At 34.9% G+C, this 27,961-nt stretch overlaps 1 protein-coding gene across 1 annotated transcript; it reads left to right on the top strand.

Annotated features, from left to right (window-relative positions):
* Positions 1-3,982: 3,982 nt before the first annotated feature.
* LOC115958162 (3-hydroxybutyryl-CoA dehydrogenase) lies at positions 3,983-7,800 on the top strand. Its single transcript, XM_031076549.1, has 4 exons — positions 3,983-4,200; positions 6,061-6,282; positions 6,448-6,560; positions 7,062-7,800. Exons 1-4 carry the CDS (start codon positions 4,015-4,017, stop codon positions 7,411-7,413), a joined length of 873 nt encoding a protein of 290 aa, XP_030932409.1. The 5' UTR covers positions 3,983-4,014; the 3' UTR covers positions 7,414-7,800.
* Positions 7,801-27,961: the final 20,161 nt, after the last annotated feature.

The following is a 27,961-nucleotide window of genomic DNA, read 5'->3' as shown; positions in this document are numbered from 1 at the left end:
AGGGCATTGTCTCTAATCTCCTGGGTTCTTCCTTCTTTAAGGAGAATGATCTACTGCTGGAGGTCCTTCATCATCTCTGCCATTCAGACCATGGGATCTGACTCTCGCATCTCGCACCTTTGCCTTAAGACAACTTCGTGTTCTACTAGGGTTACCTCATTCCTCTACCTAGAAGCCACTTCATTTTCTCCCATAGGCTTTGATGCCGTAGGTGGCAGGTTAGTACCCTTACTGTTCCGTGGCCTTGGAGCCATGCTTTGTGAAGTAACTACTTCTTCCTTCTTCTTTGCCCAGTCTCCAGTGGAGTCACCTTAAAATGTGGGTTCTTATTTTGGACAATACCTAGGCCCAAGTGGAATCAAGGATCTTGGGCCCCCAAAGAGTTTTGTAATTGTTGTTTGATGGACTAGGCTTGGTTCACCGCAACTATATTGGGCTGATTACGAACAAAGTTATGCACAAAACGTGGATCTTACAACACATACATATTCACACATACAAATATATGCGTATTGTAAAGTAAATGGCCGAGGAATAGTAAATAAATAAAGAAAAAGCAAGTAAAGATGTCATGGATCCTCAGAAAATAGAGTGATATTTCATTATATTGAGTTTTAGTACATTGGACCCTTCTTTCCACTAGGATGTGTCACAAGGTTCAAATAAGTTCAAAAGTCACAAACTTAGATAACTCTCTATAGGCTTCCAAGACTTGTGAGATTTAAATCCCTTTGAATCTAAGTGTATTCTCTTGTGCCTGTCTCAGGATCCCTCACAGTATTTTTCCATTTTTTCTATTTTTTTGAGATTTAAAGGAGTTTTCCAGAGGGTCTTTATGTTTTGATTCCTTATTGCTGAATGAATTTTGTTGATGGCTTGATCTCCTTTTATAGTACCTTCCTAGAGTTTTTCGTGTACCATTGATTCCCTTTATTTGCTGCCTTGGGTACCAGAACCAATGTTGTGTCAACAACATTGGCGGCTAGTCCCTTCCTTATTTTCTCACTACATTCTTCTTTTAAGGTTTCTCCCCAAAAAGTCCCCAATTGACCTTCCTCTTTTGGGGGGTCCTATGGGTTGACTTTCAATCTTCTTTTCCCAAAACTTCTAGATGGACCTTTTCAGACCCCACCTTTTGGCTGCTTCACCTTTTGTTATTTTCTCTAAATGGGTAGATTCCTTCCTGTCAAGCTGAAAGATCCTCAGCCACCTTCCCTCATGGTTCACCCTCCAGCGTTCCCCGAGGTACCAGACTTCTTTTTATCAAAAGTTGATTCCTAAGTCATCAGCTTTTTTTTTTTTTTACTTATAGGCGGCTGATGGGACATGCCTATCTTCATTCCTTGTGTCCATGAGCATGTTCCATTAAGCTGTCAAAATCCCAGCTGATCCTTTCCTACATTTCCTAAGGATCTCCCTAGTTCTAGCAGTCCCAAAGTATTCCCTTTTTGGGCTCCCCAGAGAACTCTCCTCACAAAGGCTGGGTTAAGCTTCCTTTTTTCCTTTTTCTAAGGCCCCAAAGCTTGCCCATTCATGAGTTTGGGCTTCCTCTTGCTCATTTTAGTTGGTAGATTGGACCTTGCCTATCTTTGAGGGCCCCTTTAGTTTTAGATTTGAACAAATTGGGCATTTTAGGTACTTGTATATCCTCGTTTGTCCTTTTTGAGGTTTTTCACATACCTTTATTGAGTTGGATGCACTTGTTATGGTTTTGTTGTCTCTACTCTATCCAAAGTTCATTCCACTTAGTCCCTTGTGGATAATTACAAATTTCTAATATGAATGATCCACTTACGCACAGGTCAAGCATGTATTCACTATTCAGGAAAGCAAACAAGTGTATGTAGGGTCGTCCATCCCACTTACTCGTACCCACTCTGCTACAACCTAATCCGATTGCTCCGGCAGTCGAACGCAGGTCTCGAGCTCCAAGACCCGACGCCGGTGGGTTGGTTTCGAGTCCCTTCCTTTAAAACCAGTTAAACCCGACCCTCCCAAAGAGAGAAAGATACCTGCGAATTCTCAAGCTTTTTGACGAGTTTTCTAGCATGATTTGGCCGATTTCGGCAATCAAAACAATTAGATCCGGTATAGATACACCAAATTCGGTGATTCTGGGCACGATTTAGGGGAAAAATCATCGGATTTGACGAAATCTCTGCTAGATCTAGCTAAATCTGATTGGATCTTGGACGAATCAGGCAAGATCTCGCCAATTTTTGGCTTTTTTCAGTGGTTTCCGGTGGGTTTCGGCTTCATCTAAATCCGATGCTCACCCGACTGGAAACTGACCCGTGAAACTCGACCCTTTTACGGGTCGGTTGCGGGTTGGGCACCTGCCTACCTGATCTTCAGCAGGTCGGTTGTGGGTTGGGCACAAACTTGACCCGCTCGACTCGTGGACAGTCCTAGGTGAATGGCTACCTTGGTTGATCTAGGGAGATGACACAGACCGAGGATTTTGTTTTGTTTGAAACTCCCTTACTTTTATTTGTTGTACTATGTTTTTAATAATTTAGAGGACACTAGTCTCAATCTTATTCTTGTTACTTCATAGTTCATGTATCTCCTTAGTCACCAATATTAATGTACATGGAAAATTTTAAAATAAACATAATTAGACTCATACTTTGTAATGATAATTTGTTTTATACTTGTGTGAGCTTAATTATGAATTATATATTTATATGTAATTAACGTAAATATTTCAATATAATAATTACAATCAAATCATAAAATAGGTAATATCTTCTCAAAAAAAAAAAAAAAAAAAAAAAAAAAAAAAAAAAAAAGAGAAAAAATTAGTCGGAGTTACATGAGGAATACACAAGGTGTAATCTAAGGTATTATGAAATACTAAAGATTAAAATAGATAAAATAAAATTTAAAATAAATAGTAAAAATACTTTTAAATACTTCTAAACTCTCAGTTTTTTTTTTTTTTTTTAATTTTATTTTACAATTGGAATAGTATTTATTTATTTATTTTAAATATTGACAACAGAGTTTTAGTTTTAGTTTTTTCTTAAGAATCAAAGAGTTTTAGTTAAAGTATAACATGTTAATAGTTTTAATATGCATAAAATGAGTCATGGGGTGATTTTATGCCTACAACTTGTACAATACTACTTATGTTTAGGCACATTGGGCCATTTTTATTATTTAAAAAAATAATTACAACATATTATTAAAATATTAATAAAAATTATTTTAAATTACTAAAAAGTTCTAGCAACTTAAAATTGTTTTTGAACTACTTTTCAAAGGGTATCAATTAGCTAAATTGGTATAAATCTTATTATTGGAGATATTTTGGTTCAAATCCTGTCATCAACTTAATGTGCATTTGAGAATGACTTTTAAGCCGGAGTATAGCTTATTACGTGCACTATTTGCAAGTCCCATATGAGTTCTCTAAGAAAAAAATTTATTTTAAGCTTCAATTAATTTTTTCTATCATTACTACAAGTCCCATTTAGCTTGTTTATGGTAAAAAAAAAAGTTGCTATTTTTCAAGCACCACTTCTTGATGCAAACAATACAATAAGTTTATTTTATTTAACTTTTAAGTTTTTAATTTTTATCCACACTACTTTTAACAAAAATATAGATACACTGAATAGACACTATTAATAGTATCTAAAAATTACCCAAAAAGATAAGAAACAGAATAAGAAAAAAAAATGTACAAAGCAAACTCCGATCGGTATATGGACATGTTTGGATAAGTAATTCTTAAGTACTCTCACATCATGAAAATAATATTTTCTTCATTCACATTTATAATAGCGTCCATCCTTTAAATTTATGTTGAAATTTATCATAAATATGAGATAAAGAGTGAATATCGTTTGATCTTATCTAAGAAGTTTGCCGTAAGACAATTAATAGACACACTAGTGGGTACTGGGTAGTGGCCTAGTTGGGTAGTTCAAGGTTAGGCCCATACATTTTTGTATATATCCTTTTCCTATATACAATTACAAACCGATATGGACACGTATGCTTTGAGAGATGGCGGAGATGAAGAGCATGGGAGTGGTGGGCAGCGGTCAAATGGGCTCCGGAATAGCCCAGCTCGGCGCCGTTCACGGCCTCGACGTTTGGCTTATTGACTCTGATCCTCTTGCTCTTTCCAGAGCCTCCAAATCCATCTCTTCCTCTATCCAACGCTTAGTCTCTAAAGCCCAACTCTCTCAGGTTCTCTCTCTCTCTCTCTCTTTAAATTCCTAAGTAAGAAGATTTTTTTTTTTTTTTTTTTTAAGGGTTAACATAATTAATGGGCATGAGTTGAGTCCACATGGAAGACCTATTTTAACTAGGCTGCTCATGCGTTTCTGAAATTGGGTCCTGCTGAATGGAGTTCTTAACATGGCCTTCGATCATAATTTTGTAATGGGTTCCTTTATACTGTGAGTGATCCTCGGTGTTTTCAGGATTTTCAAATAAGACTAATATCAATATGGCATTCAATGATTCAAAATTTTGGGGTCATATGCTGATTTTACATTTACTAGAAAGCATAGTAGCATTTACTTGATACTGAAATTTCACCAGGGCTTTTTGGAAATGTTTACTGGCTTAGTGCCAGGGGAACTTAGAATCCTGACCTTAGTTCCTTTATATGGTTGATGAACCTGACCATATATGAGCTTCTTTAAGAGATTCATTAAATAGGACATCCGGTCTAAAAGTACAAGGGAATGTTCCTTGACTTTGAGTCACTTTTGTTCCAAATTAATTTGGGGGCAGTCCTGCACTACTAACTACTAATGGTACATACCGCTTTTGAAAATTGAAAACAGAAAACTAAAAATACTATAGAAAAATAATTTTTAAATGTGTAAATATTACTATGAAAGATTTGTTAAAAAAAAAAAGTTTGTGGGTTCGTAAACAGTACATAGGACCTAATGAACAGTGTATAAACAGTAAAAACTGACTTCTCAAAAAAAGCTAAAAACTGGGATGAACAGTGTATAAACAGTGAAAACTGACTTCTCAAAAAAAAAAAAAAAAAAAAAAAGGCTAAAAACTGGGATTTTAGGCTGTATCCAAATGGGAATTAAGTGTGAGCTTTTTTTTCTCCCATTGTCTTGAACCAGATAATAAATGTAAGCTTACTTGCACATTTAACCATAGAGGATGTGCCAGGCCGTTGTCGAATATAAAAAAAAGGGTTAAGCTTGTGTCCCATGCATTAGTGCCATTGGACACATTGGGGTTCGGACAAATTGGACGTGTCCAAATCTCAACGTTACTGCACTGGACACAAGCCGTGCCCAAAAAAAAAAAAAAGATGTGCAAGGCCTTTGTTGCTTGTTTATATGCCAAATATGATAATATATGGATACATGGGAATTATTCTTTAGAAGTTGCTCATTTTACTTCCCACCCTTCCCTTGGAGCCAAAAATTTATAAGGAAAAGAAAAATTGTTCATTGTATTTTCTGTTGAGGATACCAAATGCAGGTCCCCATCACATGGTTGGATGATGGACGCCTGCTGCCAGCTGGGTCTAATTGATTTATTTGATCTTATTTAATTTAGAGACTTAGTTTTATTTTCTGTTTGAAACTTTTAGAATAGACCATTCTGCTGACAAATTGAGTTTGAGGTTGCATTGTGGCAGTGACTTCCTTGCAAATCCTTGATGTTTTACCAATATGGATGCTGCACCCAACCCTAACTTACTCTCGTTTAGATTGCAAATCCCATTGAGCTTGTTTCTTTTTAGGATTAGAGGGATTAAACCATCTTCTTGGCTCAGCTGTCTTTGCATTTTACAAGATTGTAAGGACAGAATCACGTTTATATGATAAAACAAAAAGGGGGAAGTTCCAATGGTTGGTTGTAGATTCATGCAAGTTTATGCTGTTAAAAAATTACAATTTTGACAAAACTTGTTAAGAACAAAATTTGTGGGGATCGAGGGATATCTAGGTGGTTCCAGCACTTCTTGTGGTGATTCGGCATGGTGGTTTGAACCCAAAAAAAATTGTTACCAAGATTTTTCAATTCTATTCATCAATAAAAAAACATTTTGATTCTACTTAACAGGCAGCAGGTACAAGTGCCTTGAGACGATTGCAGTGTACAACAAACTTGGAAGAGCTTTGTTCAGCTGATGTTATCATTGAAGCTATTGTGGAATCTGAAGATGTGAAAAAGAAGTTATTTCTTGAACTAGATAAGATTGCAAAAAGTTCAGCTATTTTGGCATCTAATACAAGTTCCATCTCCATTACTCGTCTAGCATCTGTGACTAGCAGACCCCACCAGGTTATACTCAGAATATGTTTCCTTGGGCTGAATTATGATTAAATATCTGATAATAATTGACTTGCTTAAGTTCAAGCAGAGTGTTCTCTTTCTTTAACTGTTTATACTTATTTTACTACACAAGAAATCTGATTAGTTCAAACCAACATATTATTGCCTTTGCAGGTGATTGGCATGCATTTCATGAATCCTCCTCCTATTATGAAACTGGTTGAGATTGTGCGGGGTGCAGACACATCAGATGAAACATTTAATGCAGCAAAAGCCTTGGCCGAGAGGTGATTGACCGAAATTTCATGTAATGCAAAAAATATTATTATTTTTGTTCACCTAGCAGATTGTCTTCTCCAGCTGCCCCTAATTCCCATAGGGTCAACTGACCCTGGTCCTGTCTACCTAAGTAATACAGAAAATAAACTTCAATCTCTCTCTCTCTCTCTCTCTCTCTCTCTCTCACACACACACACACCACAAATTCTGGCATGGTTAGCATGTTCATGTGCGTACATCTGCTCACCTGATATGGCTGCTAAAAATTGTCTCTGTGAATTGACAATAAAAATAATTCGATTGTGGCATATGTCCCTTCTTTCCTATGTTTTTATGTAGCTCTACCTACTAGTTATTTATCCTCTTTTTTCCCCTCCTATTCAAAGCATATTTATTTTTCCCCTAGGAAGAGCGGGTTGTTTATAAATGTTAATAGATATTTATTAATGGTGATAGATTATTATAGTCTTGTTCTGTTGATAATTGTCTGGTGATTGTGACTATTGCAGGTTTGGCAAGACAGTTATATGCTCTCAGGATTATTCTGGCTTCATTGTAAACCGGATCTTAATGCCTATGATAAACGAGGCATTTTTCACTCTCTATACTGGTGTAGCAACGAAGGAAGACATTGATACTGGTATGAAGCTAGGAACAAACCATCCAATGGGTCCTCTGCAGCTTGCAGATTTCATCGGTTTGGATGTCTGCTTGTCAATAATGAAAGTTCTTCATGCTGGTCTTGGGGACAGTAAATATGCTCCCTGTCCTCTTCTTGTGCAATATGTTGATGCAGGTCGACTTGGAAGAAAATGTGGTATTGGGTTGTATGACTACCGTAAACGATCACCTCGACTTTGAGCAGTTCTCATTTTGAGAATGATAAAGTTCTCGGTGTCTGTCCATGGCTTACCCTAGTCAAGTTGATTGGGTGACAGATTCCTGCAGATGATTATCAGTATGCCTACTCATTCCTGAACAATTTGGGCTCTAAGTCATGTGGCATATCAAATAATGGACCTCTTAGCCACTGCTTCTCTGTCCATATTACATAATGTATTAGATTCCTTTTGGTTTAGAGAAATGCTACTCCTACAACCATTTAAAAAAAGAAATAGAAAATGGTACTCCTACAATCATTTTAGTTTGTCTCAAAAGACTCCAACGGTGGGATTCATAATGGGTCTCAGAGATAAGACAAATTATTTTGTTTATAATGTATCATATTGGGGGGGCAACTTCTATCTATCTCCTTTCCCATCCCTCACTTTCAATTGAGCACTTGGAAGGGCTGGGTCCTAAGTAGCGGTTCTCTTTTTTACTAAATCTTATTTAGAAAAAAAAAAAAAAAAAAAAAAAATACCCTGCTTTGTTTACCTCTGTTGTTGTCTAAATCCCAGATTGCAAAAGGAATACCAGCTGTGTCCTAGGCTCGCCATAGATACTATAATCAAGAAGAACAAACAACAAAGAAAGTCAATAACTGGTCATAAAACAGATTACGATTACAGATCATCACAAAACTAAACAATTAGCTATCTACAAATCCATGTGATGTTCATGGAAAATTTGAAAGCCATGGACACTTGGCTCTGTTTTGTTGAGAGGACGACAAATTGGGTGGATGGAAAGTGTTGGGAGAATAGAAATGTGAGAACCTCATGAATCATGATAATAGCAAACTTTAGTAAAGCTGTATTTCGTCTTTTGTGAATGGTATGCAGATTCTTTTTCATATTCTGGTATTAAAAAAAAAAGGATTTTATTTTATTTTATTTGTTAAGTTGTAAATTTCTTGTATTTGTGTTAGTTTTATTCCTTATCAATTTCTTTGTAATTCAAGCTTAAATTTTTTGTATTTGTTGGCTTTGTTTGTAATTGGGTTGGACTTGTGTTCAAGATGGTGTTGTTGATGTGCAACTTTGCACCCCACGAGTTGGAGTTTTGGCAACGTTACAAGCATTTGAAAAGTTGCTCGGACACAATTCGCGAGAGTGGGTCACTTGAATTTCACAACTGAGAATTGAACTGGAGAAAAATTTAGATAGATCACTTGTTGTACCTTTCCCCTTCCCACTATAAATACTTTCATTTCCCACAAATTTAACTCTATGCACCCACTTGAGAGTTGAGAGAATTGTATCCATTGTTGAGAGAGCCAAACACTATCAATTCTCTACACTTTCCCTCTCCCTATAGCCAAACCTTGGGAGGAGATTATCCCAATCACAATTATCACCATCTATTAAGTGTTGTGAGGGAATTGGATTGTTGGGAACCACTGGAGCTTGCCAATTTTCAGCCTTGGAGACTTGAATATGCAACCGGACTAGGTTATTGGAGCCAATAGCTAGATTGAAGAATGGAATCGGTGTAATCGGTTGTGAGCAAGAGTTTTGAGGGCTTGAGTATATAGATAGCATTAGGCTTGGAGGGTTTTGTGTGGTTTGCTTCTTGGACTAGTAAATCATTTCAATGGTGGTACCGTAGAGAGATTTTTACATTGTTTTTCCTCTTTGAAAACACGCCCAATGTTTTCATGTGGTTTGCTTCTCTTTACTTCTTTATAGCTTATTTAATTTGCTTATATGCTTACCTATGCAATTGTTGGTATTCATGCTTAGTGATTGCTTAATCACATACACTTGGCTTTAATTGATAGATTAACCTTAATTGACTTAGTCATAATTTTAAATTTGGGGTCTAAACCATTACTTTTTAAAATTAGGCAATATCTCAATATTGATAACGTTGCTTTAGGTATGAGAATAGGGATTTAGTTGTCAACATCACGTTTGTACAATATGATTTACCTAAGGAATTAAGTGCACAATGTAGATTTATCTAGAGGGCAAAACTTAGTGATAAAAGTTTGAATGTATAAAAATGTGTAGAAAATATACAAGTGACAGTTTATTTATATAGATAGGATATGTGTGTTGTACAAGTAATATGAGTGAACTTCAAAAAAACCTAGTACATTAGTGCATTGGGCCTAAGCGTGTTAAGCTTATATTCTAACAATTAGTTTGTTAATATACTATTATAGTTGAATTTGATTGAGAGATTTAAGATATATAATCTTAAAAACGGTATATAAATTGTGTCTATTTCTAAAATCCCTCTTCGTATATTTTAGAATACAAGCCTAACGGAATTTAGGTCTACTGTACTTTACTTGTATTGCACTATTATTGCTTGTACAACAGTCTTATATAAAAGCAATCCCAACAATATTACGTAGTATAATATAATAATGCATAAATCTTTTAACAAAGTTAGCGACCTTGTAGAAGTCACTAACTTGGTTTTTCCTTCGTTATATATTAGAATACAAGCCCAACGAACTTTAGGTTCATTGTACTTACCGCACTCATATTGTCTGTACAGCACTTCTATATAAAAGCAGTCCCTACGATATCACACGGTATAATATAATAGGACAAAACTTAGATACAATATTTAAGTGCTATTTTTTAGGTTTATATCTTAAGATTTTGTCATGTGAATTTTTTCTGAGATAGAAGTGTATTTTTAAGTTAAGTAGCTATATGGCTGAATCTTGAGAAAGGAACATAAAAAATAATATCTAAGGTACTGTACTTAAGTTTTATTCAATATAATAATACATTGTGTTTTTTTTTAGACAATATAATACATTGTGTTTAACAGTATATACCTCAAAATTCATAATCAAAAGTCACAACCAAACGTGACTCTTCCGCAAAGTGAATTGAAAATGGTGTCACCATAATGAATCTGGTAGATTGATATCACATGGTAGTCCAACCACAATACAAAAGCGGGGCTGGCTTGCAATCTATTGAGGTTCTACCTTTTTCCGAAAAACGACAACAGAAAATGAATTTAAAAACAAAAGAATTGCCCCCAACATGATAATTATTTCAATCATGGCATTATTAAAATAACCATCGAATTGATGTAGCTACCAAGTGTTACTTCCACATTGGATGGCTAAATATTATGGTCTCTCGAAGATATGTTTTAGTATTACTAACCCATAAACCAAAAGTTTTAAATGTAAATGTTCTTATACTAAAAACAAAAATGCAAATCATTAATCCCTTGGACCCTTGGTAATGTAGAGATAGAAAATGGAAAAGACATATAACGTGAAGTCTTATTGCTTGACAGCTTGTGTGAGACAGAAGAAATCAAAAGTAGCCCCTCTTTTGATATGTACATAGCTAAACATGACCCACATTTAAAGGAGCAATGTATGTATAAACTTCAATGTTCAACTTGGGTAGCCCCACCACCCGTCCTTCACACCCTAAAAGCTGGCATTATTACGGAAGCACCTTTCTCTATTGATAGAGACTGAAATGGAATCCGATGAATTAATAAAGGTAAGAAAATGTACAACATTATTAGATAAGAAAGAAGATAAAAAGAGAGAGAGCAAAGTTGAACTAAAAAAAAAAAAAATTATAGCGAAGGTGTTTTGGAACAATTTGAAGGTGTGAGGAAAGGCGAAAGCGATGAAGTTCTTGTTCCAGTGCCCATGTTGCTCGTGTTTCTGCTTCATGAAGCCCAAGAGGGGCAAGGCAAAGGTGAAGGAAGTGGCCAAGGAAGCGGCCAAGGAAGCCAAGGAAGATAAGAAAGAGTGACAAATGCATCTCAATTGAGCAATGTTGACTAGTAAATTATCCTTTTTAGTATGCACAAGCAACTAAAATGCGTATCTACTTCCTTCCTCCAAGTTCATATCTTGATATCAATTTGAAAATGTGTGATGCCTCTACTAATAATTATTATTCATGGGAAATAATATAAAAATGTTACATTATCATCATTTTGTTTTAGTTGCTTGCAATGTATGCGAACATCTGCATTTGACATCAGTGCTTATATAGCTGGTATTTAAATATGTCCATTTCTTGCAAATTTGATACTAGTAGATCTGTTAAGACTTATCCTGGTCATCATCAATTGTTAGAAGGTAGGATTTAATTTCACATGGTCCATCCTCTATGGCAACTGCATTTCTATGTGTAGCTTTAAAAGATTGTTGCAGAGGTTTAGTCAAATTCATCAATTCTGGTTGTTGAGTACTGAAGATTTAAACATTACATGAAACTTGTGTGCGCTCACATAAGTGTTGTTGGAAAGTGACAGTGTGTGTGTGTGTGTGTTCATGTCTATGTCAGAGAGAGGGAAAGATCTTGTTGAGGCAATCCCTCCACACCACCCACTCACTCAGGATACAGTAGAATTTAGAAACTGAAGTAACTTTACATAAACTACATGCTCCAATTTCGCTGCACGTATAATTGAAAGCAATTGAAGTTCCATCTGCATTTTCTCTCTAGGGAATCAGGTTTTGATAAGCAAGAAAAGTGGATAGTTGAGCGGTACTATCTATTTCTACCTAGGGGAAACGGAAAATTTCTTGTTTCATTACGGGACGTGTAGGAATTTGGGCACAAACACTTGGATAAGTGACCAATCACTCAATTTCAATTTCAGACCACTGAAACTTCTCCTTGGTTGAAAGCTGAAACATTGTTCCAAAAATTGCTATAAAAAAAAATAAACATTGTTCCAAGAAAGAATTTCTTTCTCATTACTCAAATCATAAGAAATTAGTTTTACGGTTAGAGTTTTAGGAATATTACATTTGGACTACAAGTAGAGTCAATTTGGTTCTTAAACTTTCCATTTGAAGTTTTGAACCGTTGAAAAATCTAAACAACCAATGGATGAACGGTTCTGAGCCTTCTGACCCCTAAATTGGTTTTCTACTAAATTTTAATTGGTTGACCAATTAAACCCAATTTAATGGTTAGCCAATTACATATTGCATGGATAATCACAAAACACAAAAAATCTCTAACTCACACATCCAATATAGTAGCTTATCAGATAATTTTTGTACCAAGTAAATTTATTCCCGATATAACCTAAGTCAAGAAAACCACATTCATCCAAAGCATTGCGAAAACCTTGCATCTGTTGAAACTGCGTCAGACGACCTCCAGCCTTTTCATGAGATTTAAAATCTTATTGAAGTCAACTGCACAAAGCCATGGCAGGGAGAATTTCTTATGAAGATATCTCAATAAGCTCCATGACTTGTGACATTTAAAAGTTTCAGGCACTCCGTAAAAGCTAGTGAAGCACCAAGAACTATCCTTGCCCTTATTCATTATAGCATCAAAGGTGAAGAAGTTTCAACATAAACAGCACAATTGTGTTTCCAAAATAAATCTAACCCTCCACCACAGTTAACTTGGGACACACCAAAATAACCTCCAAAATTCAATTTATCACGGATTCCAATTAGCCTAGTTTCATCCAAACATGTTTTAGCTAAGAACACAATTGCAAGATTTTGTGCCCGTACTAAATCAATGAGCTCATGTGAGGAATTTGGAAAGGGCCTGTGGAGCAAGTAAGTTGCGATGATCATCTCCCAAAGAGAAAGGGTCTTTGGAGCCAGTAATATTAACCAAAGTAGAGTCCAAGTTACTAATCCCACGAGAGACACATTTTCGAAGCATGTGATCTGGGGCGGAGGCATGTAGAAACTTCGGGGGCCATGAACTTTTAAATCTCTTTGTAATATTATATAAAAATAAGTTGTGCTCATCTATATCTATATTTTATATATATCTAAAAATTAAAGTATAGTATTTATTGTTGTTACGTTTTTATTGAGCCACATCAGCAGCCACATCATTTACATATTTTCTACATTTTCTTTTCTCTATTTAAACTTTTCTCCCCCCCCCCCTATTCTCCAATATATATATATATATATATATATATATATATCCCTATTAGTTTACACCTACTATTACACTTCTTCCACTTTTTCCCTTCCTTTTTGTCTCTTTGTCTTCTCACTACTCTTTACTTTACTGTTACACTTTTTTCCTCTTTCTTATATTTTGACTTTTCTTCTCCTATTTTATTTTGTATAAATTTGATATCATTTTTCCAGTTAGTCCATATTTTTCTCTCACAAAACCGTGAGTATATCATTTTTCCGGTTAGTCCATATTTTTCTCTCACAAAACCGTGAGTCTCTCTCTCTCTCTCTCTCTCTCTCTCTCTCTCTCTCTCTCTCTCTCTCTCTCTCTCTCTCTCTCTCTCTCTCTCTCTCTCGGTGGATTTTTGTTCTTTCTTATATCTCCAATTAAAGTTGATGGTTCTTTTTTCTTTCTTTTTTAATATGTGTTTTGGTTTAGAAAGTATTCTCTTTCCCCTTTATAACTTTGGTTGAATTTCAGTTTAGCTTAATACTTAATTTCTTTTGGAAATAGGAATTTGAATACATCTACCAATTGTTTGAGTAATAAATTATTATAAAGTCTTTTTTTTTATTCTTTAATTTCATTTTAATTTTGGCTGACACTGACACAACATTGTAGTTTTGTGATAAGTTTTGATTATTATGATAATTTCCTTATTCCTTAAGAGATAAGAAATTTGAATGATAAATTTTAAACTTATAAAGTTTAGCTGTATACACTATAATAGAAGTTAGAAGGATATGGTTCACCTTTAAAAAATATTAATTAAATACACATAAAATAATAAAATGATATATTTGTAGAGATAAAAAGATTTTAAAAAAAATACTTGTAGAATTTAAAAAAAAAAAAATACTTAAAGTAATTGTTACTTTTTATATATTACATATCATTACATAATATTTATATTCCCACACAACACGTGAGTCTAGTGTACATATAATGATTGGCGCCTCCAAAAATGATTTTACTTGCCCAATTCCTATTAGTTTTTATGCTTTTTTCTTTTGAAATCTCTCACTGGCTTTATGATTCGACTCTATTAATTTCTCAAGTGTGCTTCACAAAAAAAAAAAAAAGACTTAGTAGAGGCTAATAAATTCAAACTACATTTCTTTATTTCTCTCTTCTATTATCATAATTTTTTGGCAACAAAATTGATATTTTTCTCAACATCCCCATTTTCCCCCTCAAAGTTATATATTTTTCTAAAATTTATCACCATCAGCTTTTTTTTTTTTTTTTGGAAGAGAATTTGATTTGTTTCAAGAAAGAAAGATTGGGTTGCAATGGATTTATGGTACATTTTTCTTCGAAGATTTGAAAAAGGAAATTGCTAAGAAGTTCCATGTGGAAATGATAATAAATAAAATTTATTATATGAAGAATCACTGTCGAGCATAAGTTTGATGAGAGATGTTAAATTATGTCTTTTATATTTTGTTACATGTTTATAGTAAATTAGACAATTTTATATACTTATTTGAGTTTATAATATGTTAAATTTGATATATATATATATATATATATATATATATATATATTACTTATGATGTATAATTAACCTATGAATACATAATTTGGCCCCCCAAGTTAAAAATCCTGGCTATGCCCCTGCATGTGAGGAATTTAAAGTTTGCACATGGACTGAGCTTGAGATATCAAAAAGAATATTTGGAGGAGTGTAGGGAATCACAAAGTGATGAACTAACTCATGTGTTGGTAAAGAGTCCGAATAAACATGGATAGCTTTGTTATGATTATCCATAGAAGGAAAAATAAAACCAACCTTACTCTAAGTAGTGGTGGCTCCGGAAATTTTTTTTTTCTTTTTCTAGAAGGGTCAATAAGAAGATGAATCTTGAGTAGGAGATGAATTTTGTGGTCTATATAGTTTTGTCACAAATTTTTCCATAGTACTAAGAAGGTAATAAAAGATAACCTATAAATTCATTTCATATATTGTTTCTTCATATAATTAACATACTAATTATGATTGCTGAGATTAAATTTTGGAAATAATTTATTGTTTCTAAATAAAATACCACTACGCATCATTGGCGTGATGGTCACTTCGTAAGTGCTAGTTCTTGTGGGGTGGGGGGCAAGGGTCGGGATTCAACTCTCTAGGAGGGAATTTTATACACATATACACTTAGATTTGTCTAGAGTGAGATTTCTATCTCAAATTAAAAAAAAAAATACAATAAACATATTAATTATTGTTGTCAAGTGAACTTTAATTATTATTACTTAGAATATTTTTATCAATTAGTTTACATCTTTACTCTATACAATTTTTCTATTTAACAATTCAACTCAACTTTGGCAAACTATTGGAGAAATTATAGAGTCCTTTGATGGACCACGTCATTTGTTCACCATTCCACTAAAAAACTTTCACTTGTTTAAAATTACTGAGTCAGTAATTAATTTATGTTTAAAAAAATTTCTAACTAACAATTTTAAACAGATGGAAGTTTTTTAGTAGAATGGTAGACCACATCACTTGTCCACCATATGGATCTTATAATTTCTCCAACTATTGGTCTTTGTAATTCTATTAAGAAAATTTTTGTTGTGTGTTAGGGTACTTTTTTTTTTACACCCAATTTTATTTGAGTACCCTATTTATTTTCAAATACCACTAATAAGTTATTGGGTTTTCCCAAATATTTTTTGCTCTATTATTATGTTAATCACAAATGTTTCATATCTCATTATCTAAATTGGAACATGATATAAACTATCACAGAATGCCAAAAAACTCAAATCTTATCTAGTTTTATTATCATTATTTAACTAAGCCCAATTCTCATTAGCAATATTAAAAACCCAAGCTAATTACTTAGCACTATTTTGTGAAAAAGCCCAAAGTTATCAATACTTGGCAAAATACTATCTCATAAGTATTTCACTTAAAATCCAATGATAAACAATACTTTAAGTTCTTAGAACCTATTACTACGATATTACAAACCTATGAAATCTATCTTATAAAATTCATGGTAACCATTTATGTTATGTGACACTATTCATTTTTCCAAAACCCATGGCAAACATATATTAAGCCCATGGAGAATTATGAATTTGTGTTACTAATATAAAAACCCATGGAAAGTTATAATTTATCTTATACTCATAATAATTATTTATTTCAACCATAATATAAACCCATGGAATTTATATAAGGACCCATGGTCACTATTTGTATCACAACATTCATAATATTTATTTACAAAACTCATGGTGATTATTCTCCTTACAAACCCATTATGATTATTTATAGAAAAACCCATGAGAATATCACATTGTTCCACTATAATGGTTGTTACCATATTTTATTTGAAACCCATGGATATTGCCTCTATTTAAAACCTATGATAAATATTATTCTCAAAAAATATTGGAGGTCATTATTTAAAAGCCCTAAAGAAAATATAATTTACAAAATAATCTATAGCAAAATTATGAGAAACTATAAAAGTTGTTATTTAAAGCCCATGGAAATTAATACCCAAAACCTATCATAAATATTTATTAAAACTCATGGATTCATTTTATTTCTACTAACAACTAAAGCCCATGTGGAATAAAAATTTATGGCAATATATGCTAACTTTGTCGATTTTGTAGGGCTCACAATGAGAAAGTAAATGGATAGGCCCAAGTGGAGAGAACCATTAAGTCAGAGGCCCACCAAAATACTTAGCCCTCATGGCCAAGCCCAACATGAAATCTCAATCAAAACAGCTCATGTGCGCGAACTGACTCCGTTGGAGAACTCCATTCAATTCTGCCTTCCGCTGGAGGTCACCTCAAGAAGCAACCAAGCTCCCAAACCAAATTAGGAGCTGACCACCTATCCCACTGCCAACTCTGACATGAACAGTACCAGAGGCTAATACCTAAAAAGACTAATGGTCAATAAATACACTTCTTCCCTAAGTTTTGGTCACAACTCAAGGAAACCATAACTAAGACCTCCAAGCTCATGAAATCCTCAACCAAATAGTTTATTTTATTATTAGTCACAACTCAAGGAAGCCATAACTAAGACCTCCAAGCTCATGAAATCCTCAACCAAATAGTTTATTTTATTATTACTAAAAATTTATGTAATTGGTTCATGAACCAAGCCCATGAATCCTAAAGGAGAAAATTAGGGAACATGTGGTTTGGAAGGCATAAAGGAATCTCCAGCAGAACCCTCTGAAGTGGACTTAAACTTTGACATTTGACTTGGGGTGTTGAATCCTACTTCCTAGGGTCCAAATCTCAGTTGCAGCACTAGAATTCCTCCTTAATACTTGCCTCAATCCCATTGGCTGAATACAATCTAAGAATTCTTAGCATTTAATACAAGATTATGCTGATTTTTACCCATGTGTGACATTGCCCAAAGAAGCAAAACAGCCCCAAAAGCAAATCTCACATTTTAGGCCAAATCCTAGGATAATTGAGTTTGTTGTCCTGCCCCTGATCAATCCTACATTTTTGGAATTTTGCTAATCAATCCCTTAAGCTTCACTGTAAAAGGGAGCTACCATCAACTCATGGAGGACAACAAAATCTTATCATAAAATTTCTCACCCATCATGATATTTTTAGCCCATAAGTCAATCCCTTAGTTCAGAAACTAGCCTTTAGTCCATAAATGCCCATATACACTTACTCATAAACATCACATTCCATCTTCTCAGAAAATTTCAGCACCTTAAAATATACACCAACACCCTCTGAAATTTCTGATTTGCTTGCCATTTTGCTTGTGGTTTTACTCTCCCTAAGCTCATAATTCATTCCCCTTAGCCCACACTCACTTAGCCTCAGACATTCCCTTTCTTTTTCTGCATATTCATAGCCCATAAATGCTTCCTAATTAGTCATGAACAACCCTTTACCCATTAAATACTTAGCTTCAGCATTAACTCTATCATACCATCACAAGCTAACATATCCACTCACTCAAAACAGTCTATACTACCCTATTCATGCCCCACATACATATTCCCTAAGAATCTTAGTACAACATTTGTTGCACTGAGCTGGAATCTCTCTCTTCCTTCATTCCATCCTATTTTTTTCTCTTTTACTTGTAATTACAAAGCCTTTAATCCTTATTTATTGTTATTATAATGAAAGCCCTAATGTTTTGGATACTATGGAAGTTTTCTCTTATGTTGACTTAATAATAATAAGGAAAACATATGATTTTTACCATGTAAACACACTTATTAATCTGTCAGCATCTACCACTGGAAGTTTGTCATATTCACTGCTAGACCATTTTTCCTCTTGTGTACTTGTTATAATGGGCCAACTTTTATATTAACCAACAAAGGAGGAAATGCATAATTTTTACTATGCAAATACATTTATTGATTTTTCAAACATTTACCATTGGACGTTTCTCTTACTTACCACTAGACTACTATTTAAACACTTGTTGTGGTGGGCCATCCTTTGTGCTAGCTTATCTTTGCAAAATGTATTTTTGGGGCCTTACTATAATCTTTGTTAGATGCAACTGAGACCTTGAGCAAAGTGGGCCTTTCACACTTCACCGATAGCCTTTCCATGTTCCAAGCCTAAAGTCAAGTCTCAGTCTTGACTCCCCTAACATCATGTGGGCAACAAATAAAAAACACCCCCAACATTGTGTTAATATTTGTTTTTGTCTTCACTCAATCACTCCCCTATCCCCCCCCCCCACCCCGCGTCTTTTTTTTTTTTTTTTTAGAATCATCCATTGTCTAATTGTTTAATTTTTTTTAGTGTTAACATTTACTAACAACTGATTAACTATCTGGCCCATGCCCCAATCCCCACTTAACAAGTAACAAATTAAAAATAGATTCAAATTCAACCATTCCAATCGCAGATTTGTTCAAAAGTATAAATCAATTGTAACTTTATTTAACAATTTAACTTAACTTTGACAACTATATTGTAATTTTATTAAGAAAATTTTTGTTGTGTTAACATTTATTTTGTCTTCACTCAATCACTCTCATGTCCTACGCCCTTTGTCTAATTTTTAAGAAAAAAAAAACAGAATCACTACTTGTCTAATTGTTTAAATATCTTTTAGTGTTAAGATTTATTAATTAGTGATTGACTAACTGGCACATGCATGTCCCAACCCCCACTTACAAATAACAAATTAAAAATACATTCAAATTCAGCTACTCCACTTGCAGATTCAATCAAAAGTTTTAATTAATTGTAACTTTATTTGCAAGAGTAGATTGTTAAGGGGATCATATTCAAGTTTTATTTCAGTTGGACTTGGACTTAAAAAAGATCTTGGTCACAAGGCCATCATATGGGCAGTTCGATGTTCTGCCTTTTGGAGAAAATAAAACACTGTCGGCTTGATCTTATCAACTAGAGTCAAGCAACTTTTGGGAATACTCGTACAAGGCTAGACCAAAAACAACATGAGCTAGCGAAGCTCACCAGTGGTAGCTATGCCTTAAAATTGGACAGAATCATTGATTTGAAAAAGGACATAAACGAGTTGTTGCACCATGAAGACAAGAACACTAAGTTCTTTCACCAAAGAGCAAGCCATAGATGTCGCATGAATCATATTGAGGGAGGGATTGCAAGATGACCACAGTGCATGGAAGACCGATGAGAATAGAATTGCTATTATTGCTGAGGACTTTTATCAAGAGCTTTTTACCACTTCCAACCTAAGACACATGGACAATGTCCTAAGCTCAATTGCCCGAGTTGTTACAGATGGAATGAATGAAACCTTAACACAGCCATACACTAAAGATGAAGTCCGCAAAGCACTGTTTCAGATGCACCCTTCAAAGGCACTAGGGCTGGATGGTATGTAACCTTTCTTTTTTCAAAAATATTGGCATATTGTTGGGCCAGATGTTACTGCTGCTGTTTTATTAGTCCTACACTCAGGGAGGTGCCTTCATAAGATGAACTTTACTAATATTGTGTTGATTCCAAAAAAGAACAATCCTCAGTGCATAATGGACTTTCACCCCATTAGTTTAAGCAACGTAGTCTTCGGGATTTTTTCTAAGGTGCTTGCCAACCGTCTTAAAATAGTCCTCCCAAATGACATCTCTGACCCCTAAAGTGCTTTTGTCCCAGGCAGACTCATCACAGACAACACCACTGTGGCTTTTGAGATATTGCATTGTATGCGGAATACACGGCGTGGCAAGGTTGGTCATATGGCCGTGAAGCTCGACATTAGTAAAGCTTATGACAAAGTGGAATGGGAGTTCCTTAAAAAGATCATGCTTAGATTGGGCTTATCGTAGCAATGGGTAGACTTGGCAATGGAGACGGTATGCGCAACCACTTACTCCATCCTCATCAATGGAGAACCTAAAGGTTTCATCACTCCATCCCGTGGTATCCGTCAAGGTGACCCTCTTTCCCAATATCTCTTTCTTTTGTATGCTAAAGGCCTTTCATCTATGCTACAGAAAGCCACAGAAACTCGACAACTACAAGGTCTTCTATCATGTCGAGGAGGTGATTGTATATCCTGTTGGGTAAAAATGAATTGACCCTTGCAAATTAATTAATTACCCAAGTTAATTAATTAGTCAAATTACATGCAATAGCGTGGTAACACAAACAAATTACCTACTAAAATAAATGTAGCGGAAAATAAATTTGACACAGTGATTTGTTTACGAATGAGGAAAACCTCCGAGACAAAACCCCACCAGGTGAATTTAAGGTCACCACTCTCAAGAATCCACTATTATAAAATCACAAGCAGTTACAAGTATAAGAAATCTTACCAAACCCTTTGGCCTATTCCGAAATACCAACTTACAGTTAAACCCTTACCCCAATACTCAATTGGACTTGTATTGTAGCGGCAATCTCTCCGTTTAATGCACGAATCCCAGTACGTGACTAATCAATGATGCACGGATCCAGTACATAACTAACTGCACCAACTTGAAAAAGATTATTGGCTGCTAAGTTCTTCAATTCATTAAAAATAAAGATCAGAAAGCTCATTGGTCATAAAACCCTTAACATAAAGACACAGTAGCTTCTTCAGAGAGAATGATGAACTAGAGCAATTTCTGCCCCTGATCACACAATGCATGCGCGACGGCCTTTTAAAATAATCCTTATATATGTCTAGAGTTGTGAGAAAAGAAACCATACACAAATACATAAGCATTAAATCTCGATAGAAGTCTTTCTATTGAGACTGCTGTCAAATTTTAATGAACAACTCATCTTCACTTGTTTCTTAATCCGATCTTCATGGCTTTAACACTTGACTTGAACAACATGTTTCTTGAAGTCTTAAACCCATCCTAGATCTACCCAATTACAAGTAAAGTGCATTTTGTCAAAGGATTAGCCAATTATATAAAATATGTTCCTAACATATCCCATCTTTTGTTAGTCGATGACACCTTGCTTTTTTGTGAAGCACGCACTAGGGAATTCCAGAACCTCCTATCCATCTTGTCTCAATATGAAGCGGCTTCTAGCCAAGCTATCAATCAGTAGAAAACAGCCCTGTTCTTTAGCCGAAATACCAGTCCTACAGTGAAGGAAGAAATCTGGTCCTTATTGGGTGCTCAAGTCATGCATGACTATGAAAAATACCTAGGACTACCAATGGTGGGTGGAAAGTCTAAAGTAGGTACATTTAAGGAGATTCAAAAGCGTATTGCCAATAGAGTAATGGGATGGAAGGAGAAGCACATCTCAAAAGTAGGGAGGGAGGTGTTGATTAAAACAGTGGCTCAAGCCATTTTGACTTACTCCATAAGTCTCTTCAAGATCCCTAGGACAGTGTGCGATGGGATAAACTCAATCTTGGCAAAATATTGGTGGGGACAAACCCGAAACGAGAGAAAAATTCATTGGATTAGCTGGGGTAAACTTTGCTCCCCAAAAAATAAAGGAGGGTTGTGATTACAGGATATTCATGTGTTCAACTTAGCTATGTTAGCTAAACAAGCTTGGAGGCTGATCCATGGAATGCATTCTCTGTTCTACTGTGTTTATAAGGCTCGATATTTCCCCACCTGCTCATTTATGGATGCTAAATTAGGTAGCAATCCATCCTTTGTTTGGCGTAGTCTCCTCCAGGCTAGGGAGCTTCTTCAGGAGGGTTCAACATGGAAAATTGGTGATGGCAAAAATGTTGGTATCGACAGCCACAAATGGTTGCCCAACACACCTAGATTTAAACCTAGTGCAGACCAAACCCTGAAAGTCAGTGCTCTCTTTAATCCTACGACTAGGCAATAGGATCGTTCTCTCATCCATGCCTTCTTCCACAGCTCCACTAGAGATGATATTCTACGCATTCAGCTCAGCCACTCTAGCTCTCGGGATAAGCTTTTGTGGATGGAGACCAAGAGTAGGACCTTCTCTATAAAAACGGCCTACTAGGTTGCTCTCCGACTTCATCGACCTGTGACTGAGGAGCACTCTCTCGCTAGGCAAGATAAGCAGTTATGGAACGAAGTCTGAGCTTTGAACACTCCCCTGAAGATCCGTAACTTCATATGGCATGCATGCTCCGACGTTCTCTCTACTAGAGTAAACCTTTTCCGCCGAAAAGTGCATATCAATCCATAGTGTACCCTTTGTGGACAACATGATGAAACCACTGGCCACATTCTTTGGGAATGCCCCTTTGCCCACAATACATGGGCCTTAGTCCGAGGCAAAATCTAGAAGAGTAACTCTGAAGTTTCGTGTTTCTACCTCCTAGCTTGCTAGGTGTTGGATAGACTCCTGAAGATGGAATTGGAGACTTGGGCCATGATTGCCTGGTCCTTATGGAATGCGCGGAACAAATTCCACTTTGAGCAGGTCCAAACTCATCCCATGATGATCTTCCAAAAGGCATCTTCTCTCCTTGAAGAATATCAACGGCTCATGGCTGCACTCCCTCCTTGACGAGCACCTCTGGCATGCTTATACCCATCTTATAGGCTTTATATAATGGGTCTTTATATAATCGCGTGCACACATTAGTAAAATCCTTATATAATATACTTGTTTCTTTGCATCTTTTATTCTTTATACCCCAATAGGTAGCTAGCCACTGCGATGGCTGTCTTTTGTTTACTTTCTATGGGGTTTGTCGTGTACTTTTTTCATTTTAATATACTTCTATTGTCTTCTGTAAAAATAAAAAAAATAAAAAATAAAAAGATTTAGAATTAGGGACTCAAGATATTCAAATTTTTATTTTAGAATGTCAAAAAGAACAAAGAAATTATAAAATTACTTCCATAGAATTCTCATATTTCCCCAATTCGGGGATAATCTATGAGGCCTCCACTGTTGTAGGCTGAAAAACAGCCTTAGCACCAATCGTTTCCTTCAAGGGCTACCCTTTAACTTCATAAATACCAGGGACAAAGACAACGCTCTTCCTAGAGGCAATTTGCAATGTAGAAAATACTTAAAGAGTTCTCAAAGTTTAATAGTAGGTCGTGCAAATAAATGGTAGATGAGCCCAAAGTGGTTTTTGGCCTATTAAATGTATTAAGCCATAGCTTAGGGGTCTATTTAACAACCTCAAAGATACATTGACACCCTTAAGAAGAAAGATCTGGCAACCCATTTTAGTACCTTAAAGATAAACTAAAACCTGTCAAAAGAAACATGTGTGTGCATTGAGGTGTCTCTCAAAAAGCAAGTGAGAGAGAGGCATAAGTGAATTTCCAAAGATTTTATTATTATTATTATTATTATAATAAAGGAGTAATCTATCTCAATTAAGCCTACTACAAATAAATTTTGAATTTTGATAGAATTAAATTTTTTCTGAATATTACACTTTTTATTTTTATTTTTTATAATTCAATTTACAATAATGGGAAACGGTGGATTTAAATGCTGAATATCTCCGTCAAAAAACTAAAAAATATTGGCTGAGTTATAAGGCTCTTAGTGTGAGAATATTATACAGAATAGTTTTATGACTTTTATCTTTTATCATTAAATTAAATTAAAGAATGTATTTTCAGTCATAAAATAATGGTTTATTTCTAAAACAAATACTCCTATTTTTTGGGTAAAATATTTCTAAAATATTTTATCTTAAAAGAAAACACCAAATCCACGTTGCTTTTGTGACGTGGCTTGAATTGGAGTTGGTGAAGGATTTTTCTTTTCAAAATAACATCATTTTTTTTGTAATAATTCGTTAGTTAGTATAGTTTGCAAACTATTTAGAAAACTAACATCTCGAACTTGTAAGAGTCGAATTCATTGTAGTAACTCGAGGCAAGAGTCTAGAGTTCGATGGAACTCAAGTTTTAGAAACTCTAGTTCCTTGCTCTTTTTCCTTGGTTCCTTTTCCTTTGTTCTTCATTCTCCAAAGGCCAGACCTTTTCCCTAGACCAAATCAAGAACAAACCCACAAAGACCAAATCAAGAATAACCTTAAGAACCCAGAAACAAACCCACAAACACCCACCCATGGCAGAAACCACACCCACAAACCCACAAAACTCAAAAATGGTTTTGGTTCAGGTTGAGAGAGATGAGCTAGTCTCTAGGACCACTGCCAATGGTGGCTGTAAGTGCTCAAGAAATAAAGTCCCAAGCCCACTAAGAACAGTGGTACGTTACCCTTTATACCAAGCCCAAACAATAAAATTTCTAAGAGAGTGAGAAAAGTACTTCAAGTGCAAGTCTAAACTAAGTTCTGAGATATAGTCGAAGAGATTAGAGTGATAGAAAAGAGAAATTTAAGTAGTGATTGGAAGTAATGCTCTCCTCGGGTTGGTCCGAAGATTAGTTTCTTATTTATGAGTGTTACAAGTTCTAAACCAAATTATACACTGTTCACTTTCTTCTTTGTCTATTTCTTTGAGAAAATAATATCCATCCTCCTTTCTGAGATGTTCTCTTCTTTTTATACCCTTCCTCCTTGCATCCTAACCCTCCGCCTATATGCCTCAAGGCATTTCTCAGGATACTTGTCCCTTCAAACTCTGCTGAAGATGGTAGAAGGGGCTGCTAGCTGTGAAGTTACTATTCGGTGTCATTTCCACATTAATGCAGCTGATATGGTTGGTATAGGGAATTCAATGTGGAGGTGGGAAGTATCTCTTTCAAGAAGCTCCTTCTCACATCCTTTACCACCACTATGGCTCTCTCCCCCCTCCATGGTCCTTCTTAAGATACTAAATGCCCATACTTCTACTTTCATCCTCGAGTTAACAGAATTCTCGGAGTTTATTCAGCTCTTCGGATTGATTTATGCAAACCATTCCTTGTTCTATTCCCCTTTAGTCCTCAACCCCCCCCCCCCACAGTGGCAATGATGGTCGGAGGAAGAGCAAAGGAGCTCGGCCAAGAAAGTTCAAAGAGCAAAGGAGTGGGTTCGTTGTTTTTGATTGATCTGGGTTTGTTGCTTCTTTCTTCTTTGTTAATTTTCCTTCTTCTTTGTGATCTCTGCCTTCTTCTTAGTGAATTTGTGGAACTCGAGTTTTAGAGACTCAATTTCCACATTGATTTTCATAGAAAGCGAGCCTTTGATACTCGAGTTGCTATAATGAAGTCAAGTCTAGGACACTCGAGATATTAGTTTTCTAAATAGTTTGGAAATGATGCTAACTAACGAAATTGTTTGAAAATGAGTGTTATTTTGAAAAGAAAAAAAATCTAGTTGGTGAACTACCTTGTTCTTTTCCTCATTAAAAAGGTATCATTGCCATAAAGTGAAGTAGGGAGGGAATTAAGTTGTTCTTTTCCTCATTAGTTTGGTCCAACGTTTAAATTGTAATTTTTTTTTTTACCTTTTCGGTCTTCAAACCACAAAATGTAAATCCAGGTATGCATCTACAAAGTAATGAAAGTAGGCAAATTTAGTATTAATTAAAATTTCTCCAACAATGATTAGAAAATACAAGGCATAATAAGTAGTTTAATTATGATGTAAGAGTAGTGTCTGATCATTTCCATATATGTTAAACTCAGACACTCCCCAATATAGCTTCTTGTTGTTCTAGCCATCCTTAATGGCCAGCACCACAAAAAACCTTTGCAGTATATATCGCATCTAGAATAGCCATAGTTTGGCGGGCACTGCTTAGGATAGCAAGCCTTATAGCATTGAACATCATACACATAATAAGCTTCCCCAAGCTCAACAAAAGCAGCAAACATCACAACCACGGCAATGAGGAGCAGGGCTACCACTTTGGTTGAACCCATTTGTGCTCCACTTCTTTGTACTTTGTAGCCTTTAATTATAAATTGTGATGTGTGGGGTTTTGTTTTGTGAGAGTCTTTGCATTTTATAGAAATATATTTTCATTGGAAAACAAATGGGAGTTAAGAGGCCCACCTATTTTTGGGTTAGACCATGGAATCATTTAGTTGATTTATGGTGTAGATGTAAATGAGCGGATTGTCATGGAGTTAGTCAGTTATAAAATCACAAAAATAACATGTGTAAAGAGAACATATGCATACAACAAATTTTGTGACAATTTTGTCATGTAGTAACAAATATGATTATATATAATTGTGTAAATATAATATGTGACACTCGTCTATAATGAGTTTTGTTTTTGCATTTGTGACAAAGGATTCAAAAATCCCTTTGTTTATGCCCCCATCAATCAATATCTTTTACCATTACCATATATAATTGCAAAAGCCAATTCCTTAATCTCCTCCATTACATCTCTCAATTTCTTAAACACAAATTAAACTTATTCTAAAATCAATATATTTAAAATAATATACCAAGCAATTCTACTTCATACTGACACAAAATAGAAGGGGCGGAAACCGATATAAACACAGCATAAAAACTTCCAAGAGAAAGAAGATTTAAAAAAAAAAAAAAAAAAAAAAAAAAACCTTTATTTCCTAAGCACAAAAATGAAGTGTCATAAACAAAACTAAACTCTTGATTTGTGGCCTTCCGAGTTCAAAGTTCAAACCATAGGAAATTCTCCAATAGTCCACAAAGAATTGATGCATATGATTGGTGTTAAATCTCTTTTGTGCAAATGCAAACATTTTACATGCAAATTGCAATGGTAATGTGACTTTTTTTGACAACGATGTTTTCCCTTTCCCTCATTTTAGGTGGATGGTATTAATCAAAGTCATTGTACAATTAAGTGGATGGAAATAATTGAAGTTATCACAGAAAAGACCTTTATTCCCATGTCTTTTAATAACGGTTTTCCTCATAGCCACATGAATTTTTCAACTCCATTGATTTTTTTTTTCTAAGTTATTGTGGAGAAAGGGATTTGAATAATTGAATCCTGAAGATTTTTGTTAGAAATACTAAAAAAAGTCAATTAAGTTACACCTATCTTTGCAGTTAAAGTATTTCTAAATTATTTCTCAATAAAAACAAAAGTTTGATCAATCTCTGTAAGCCTTAATTCGAGATTTTTTCATTGTTTCCTCCCAAATAAAGGATAGGTACATAGTCAACAAAATGAAAATTATTTATTTTTTCATTTAAAAAAAAAAAAAAAATCTCACATTGCATCAACGTTTCATTAAAAAACAAGAAAAAAAACAACTTCCGGATCGAGTGGCGCCACTGGATTTTCCTCTAGATAAGAAAATCAGTACAGCTGTCAGATCATGTATCGAAAATTAATTTATTT

Source organism: Quercus lobata, chromosome 8 (genome assembly GCF_001633185.2).
Source record: "Quercus lobata isolate SW786 chromosome 8, ValleyOak3.0 Primary Assembly, whole genome shotgun sequence".
In the NCBI taxonomy this organism is placed as follows: domain Eukaryota; kingdom Viridiplantae; phylum Streptophyta; class Magnoliopsida; order Fagales; family Fagaceae; genus Quercus; species Quercus lobata.
Note: the sequence above shows the minus strand (reverse complement) of the source record. Positions and strands in the feature narration are given on the sequence as shown.